Raw genomic sequence first — 5,340 nt, 5'->3', positions numbered from 1 at the left:
ATGTTTCCACATTGGAAGATTTAACTTCTGATGTGGAAGAAAGCAAAAGTAATTGCTGATCTGGAACCAGGCTCATTACATTCTGTAAATCCCCACTTTAGTATGCTTCACACCAAATGAAAAACCAAATATCTCAGCTTTAACCCTATAACCTCTTAGACTTAGATACCCTCTAAAATCTACTTGTTTGTTTCCGTATGAGCAGCAGCRCAACTTGATCAGTTGTGATGTCACTGAGGAAGTGAACACTACAGACGTGAAGGTGGACTGCAGAATCACCAGCCTCGTCCTCCCAGCGCTATCTCAGGTAATCGCAGTATTACTCGTCCCACTGTGCTTAACAACACCTTGGTTTACCACTTTCACAACAGCTGCTCTCCTACGATGGGCCCCCTTGCAAAAGTATTCATTCCCCTTTGAGTTTTTAACACTTTGGCCACAAACATGTCAGAAAATCACAAGGAATCCCTGTTAGACACAAGCCATGTGAAAGAAGATGCTCTGGGCAGATTGGAATGAAATGTAATCAAATAATTCACTCAAAGAATGCACTAAATTATGAAAGTCATTCKTTAAGAGTATAAATGCTAACGTCAAAAGCGAAAAGGTCACAGGTCATGTTTTTATTCCCCACCACATTAATGGTTCACTGTCTGGTAACTATGATTGTGAACTTATGGAGTTGTTATTGCTCCTTACTTAGCCTACTGGCTCAGAACATCCTGCAATCCAAAAGGTATAACCAAGAGACTCCTCCAATCACAGCTCTATTTTAGCGCAAAGAAAAAAACAATCAGTTGAAATGTTAAATATCTAGCATTTAGAACATTCCAGCAATTTGCAGATAGTTGCATTAAGACAAGTATAAAGCTGTAATATAACCTTTTTTTTTGTTTTTGCAGGTGAATATCAGTTTTCTGTTGGATGTCAGTCAGAACAGCACGCCTGGCGACATTCACATTAACATCAACACCAGCAGGTAATRACCTCACCGTCGCCCCTGATGTCATCACTGAAGCTTAGCTTTAAAGCAGTGATCCTACKGAAGAGATGTCTTCAGGTTACTACAGATAAAAYCCATTAAAAAACGTGTTTTTTTTCTTTTGCAGTGATAATTACGAGACGGATGAGTTTCTCCGAGATAACACCATGACGCTTGTTCTTCCTCTGAAACATGGAGTTGGTATCAACATCCACGGGTCAGTCAAATTTACATACATTACAGCTGAAATGGAAGGAGAGAGATGAAAATATACAAAATTGTAAGTAGGAAAACATTAGAGATGCTTCAGAGCCAGCTGAATGTCCTTCTTTGTGTTTACAGTTTTGTGACTCCAAAGTCTTTTGTGTTTGGCGATGAAGACTTGATTCCAGCTGATTGCTACCCTGAAAAATTCAACTACACATTTAAGGTAGGTTCAGATGTTTCTTTAAGTGTGTTCAGTAGCTACAGGTGAAATAGCGTCAAAATGTTCCTCCTATTTTAGTCATTTATTTTGTATTTATTTCACTTAGCTTTGATGATTGTGGCTTACAGCTAATGGCAGCAGAAAATTCAGCCTCTCCAAAGATCAGATGTTACATTTGACTAATAAAAACAGATTTTTAAGGCTAAAAGCTAGTATTGTTGTCTATGCGATTATAGAACGTCAACTTGACATTTATCCAAGCCGTTGCATTTTCTGTGTAAAGCCTTTATTAARCCAGGATAGAGGTGATTTTAGGAGAAAAAGTACTGGACTGGCAAATTRCTTTTCTTATTTCTATTTTTTTCATCACAAATATTAAAATTGAGAAATTAACTTACGGTTTTCGTTCCCTTTGCCATATTCTTCAAAAATAAATGCTTGAAATGTGTAACTGTGTAATGAATCTGCAGTATATTGAGTATGAGTCTGGCTTTTTGCCCTAAATTACTCAAATTAATATTTTGATTATATTTTCATATTGACACGGACATCTTGTACTTGCTACTGATTGAGATCCCTCTCAATTATGCYCCAAAATAACTGAAGTGTTTGTGTTTGTTCTTCTTTTCACAATACTGGGAAAATGTAACATGATGTGTTTTCCTAATATTGCCAGCCCTGATTGATCTTGTTAATCTAAAATTCTATGTATTTGTGTCTGTACTGTGAAGACACWGCACCTGAGGACAAAAATATTTGTCATTAGATGTTGGAAATTTCCCAACGTTTTGCTACTCAGTATAAACCATTTTTCACACCTGTTTGGTACTTTACAACTATAACACGCATACAGCAAATACAGYGAAGTGTCATGGTGGAACAAGTGTGGTTACACTTTCAGTGTTGCATGCGAAGCCATATTTAGATCAAATCATTATTAAACCATCATCTCATACTCATACCAACTGTAAACAAAAAGCTTCCAGTCTGTAAAGCTGCTGAAAAACAAACCTGATCAAATTATTATTGTTATYTCTTCTACTAGACCTTTGAAAAATCCCTTAAGCTGAACTTGAGTCTTTTGGGTTGTCTGTCATTTTGTTTTCGTGCAGGTGTTAAACTCTGGACCCAGCAAGGCGTTGAACACCGTGGTTCAGATTGCGCTRCCAAAAATCCTGGCACCGTATCCACACAGACTGCTTCAGCTCATCGACTGGAAGGTAAAAACAGCATTAGGATCCAAGTTTCTATTACCCCTMATGCCGAGGAAAGCTAGACGACTGTTAGCTGCAGGTAGCGGTAGCACTAGACACTACGTGTTGACGACATTTTGGAAAGGATCTTTCATAATAACTCTTGTCTCTTTCTGCAGTCATCACATGGTTCATGCTCAATAAGTGACAAAACAATTTCAGTCAATGAGGACTGCAACGTTCCTCAGGCTTCATTCATCAAACAAATAATTTTCTTCTTCTCTCCCACCACCACCCGCACAATGGTAAGACGACCTTTTTCTTCTCAGAAATATGTGATTCAGTATAAACATAGCAGTTCATCAGATAGACAGAGGCAGCCAAGGTTAAATGAATGTTTAAATGTTAAAGTCACAGTGGCACCAAAGAAAACGGCAGGTCGTAAATAAAGTAGGATTAGAAATACATCAATCAGAATTTGAGATCTCTGGACTTGAGCTGCTTATCTACTGATTTCAGGTGACTCAGATATCTTTGTAGCAGCTATGATATCTGATTATATTACATTTTGTAACTTTTTCAAATTAGACTTTAAACTATCTTTCCTATGTTAAAAATTGGAAATCATTTGTGACCATCGGTTTACATAAAAAAATGAAAAACTTGTAAAACAAAACAGAATATTTCTTTCTTTTTTTTTTTTTTAAGTTTTACTGACATATTTCTGTATTTTTCTCCCTTGTAGCCTGAGTGAACCACAGACAYGTTGCAAAATACAGGTTCCTCTTAACCTTTTGTGCCTCCCCTGACATCTATTTTAAACGTTTCACTAATAATGAGAACATTGAGTCTTCCCCCAGTATCAGCATAAACAGTGAAAGGTGTTTGTTGTCAGCTCAGCAAAGCACAGGCTAGGTATGGTGCATTCACTGGTCAGGAAAAGATCAGGTTTTTGATTTCTGAGCAGCAGGTGTCCAGTGAGGTGAGATGTAGTCGTGAATTACTGCTCCCCTATCCAGATGACAAACTGGCTTTCATTGGTTAAACTATTTCACATATGTGTGTTTGTGTAGTTCTGTGGCCGTGTCGATAATCTGTGTGAGCAGCTGGTGTGTCGTCTTGGTAACCTGGATGCGGGCAGAGATGCTACCATACAGCTGGAGATCAGCCTGAATCCTGCTGTGCTGCTGCAAGCACCGGTAACCAGTTCAGATRATCTTACTGTTTAAGTTCAATGTTTCCTTTTTTTCTTTTTGTTTTATAAAGTAATTGCAGACGATTTGCTTATTCCAACGGCAGACGAACATGTTGTTAAACTGACATTCATTCATTTAGGGATGTTTAACTCAATTGTGCCTCAAGACCTTTAAACATGAAACATAAACTTAATTAAAAAGTATTAGTTTGTGAAAATAATTATTGCATACACTGCAAAAACACAAAATCTTACTAAGTATTTTTAATCMAGTTTCTAGTCCAAATACATAAGTGCACTTGAAATARGTCCACACTAACTTACAAGTAATGTTTCAGCAAGATATACAAACTTGTTTTAAGTCAATAAGTCCTTAATATTGATGAAAAAAACTAGTCATAAGTGGAACAATCTACCTTTATCATTCAAAACAAGGAATTATTAACTTTAAACAAGCTCATATTTCATGCTGAAAGTTTTCGTCTGATTTCAAGTGAACTAAGCTCAAAACTGGACCAGAAATATTTGGTAARATTTTATGTTTTTGCTGSGTATCTGCAAAAATCAGACTTTGCTTTGGTTTAATCAGTTTCTGCTGATATRTCAGCAGGCTGCTCTCCTTGTTACAAATAAATGCTGCTTTCTGTCTCAGGGCCGTCATCATGTTATGATGTTGGAGAGCACAGCAACCGTGTTGTCGCCCAGAGAAGATGCTCACACTGTCCTAATCAAGGATCAACCTGCACTGGTAAAATGCCCGAAAACCAGAGACCCGAGTCCAACKCTGAATACTGTGTGTCTATATAAACAAGGCTTTGTTAAGGCGCTGCATTTTTTCCCCAAATCCTTGAACAACAGGTCTGGTTGTTAAAAAGTGTTAATAATTTCCAGGTGGTGGTGGAAGCTGTTTTTTCCCAGAAACCCTCAATGGCTGTGAAGATTTTCATCATCGCCGTCAGTTTAGTTTTAGGACTGATCATCTTGACCGCTCTCATCTGGTGTTTGTGGAAGGTAACTGGCTCATTTTAAACACCCAGTATACATTTTTAATGAGGAAACATATATTTACAGTGTTTGCTGTTATTTTAAGGGWATAAAATCTCTTAAAATTCTGCATAACAAAGCAAAATTTAATAGGGACCATTTGTTTTAAATCTTTATTCCTTGTCTGATTTACAGTGTGGCTTCTTTAAGAGGAACTTCAAGAAGCAGGAGGAGTTGAACAGAGACAGCTGGGACTATGTTCCCAAGCTCAACAAGAGGGAGAGCTCTACTTAAACTCATCCGCTGCCTCTCGCTGCGACGTCGGGGCATCAGCAGCGATGTCAAAGCTGTGCAGAAACTTTGCAGCCATGACGGATGAGGATGAAAACATCCTGAAAGCACCTGAACCGATAAACCAAATGTGCCTTCACAAAGGAGAGACTGAGGAAGACCGCAGCACTGGATGGATGGATGGATGGATGGATGGATGGATGGATGGATGGATGGATGGATGGATGGATGGATGGATGGATGGATGGATGGATGGATGGATGGATGG

The 5,340-nt window shown here is 38.2% G+C and overlaps 1 protein-coding gene across 1 annotated transcript in view; it reads left to right on the top strand.

Annotated features, from left to right (window-relative positions):
• Nucleotides 1-5,317, top strand: part of itga4 (integrin alpha 4) — a 22,621-nt gene extending 17,304 nt beyond the window's left edge. Inside the window, exons 17-26 of the mRNA XM_008435491.1 lie at nucleotides 206-307; nucleotides 903-979; nucleotides 1,110-1,199; nucleotides 1,325-1,412; nucleotides 2,522-2,629; nucleotides 2,782-2,907; nucleotides 3,676-3,801; nucleotides 4,450-4,545; nucleotides 4,689-4,808; nucleotides 4,977-5,317. Of these exons, the coding sequence (XP_008433713.1) occupies nucleotides 206-307; nucleotides 903-979; nucleotides 1,110-1,199; nucleotides 1,325-1,412; nucleotides 2,522-2,629; nucleotides 2,782-2,907; nucleotides 3,676-3,801; nucleotides 4,450-4,545; nucleotides 4,689-4,808; nucleotides 4,977-5,075 (1,032 nt within the window). The 3' untranslated portion in view covers nucleotides 5,076-5,317. The remainder of the gene's footprint in view (nucleotides 1-205; nucleotides 308-902; nucleotides 980-1,109; nucleotides 1,200-1,324; nucleotides 1,413-2,521; nucleotides 2,630-2,781; nucleotides 2,908-3,675; nucleotides 3,802-4,449; nucleotides 4,546-4,688; nucleotides 4,809-4,976) is intronic.
• Nucleotides 5,318-5,340: the final 23 nt, after the last annotated feature.

This window comes from Poecilia reticulata, linkage group LG2 (genome assembly GCF_000633615.1).
Source record: "Poecilia reticulata strain Guanapo linkage group LG2, Guppy_female_1.0+MT, whole genome shotgun sequence".
In the NCBI taxonomy this organism is placed as follows: domain Eukaryota; kingdom Metazoa; phylum Chordata; class Actinopteri; order Cyprinodontiformes; family Poeciliidae; genus Poecilia; species Poecilia reticulata.
The sequence above is the reverse complement of the archived record's forward strand: the minus strand, read 5'-3'. Positions and strand labels throughout refer to the sequence as shown.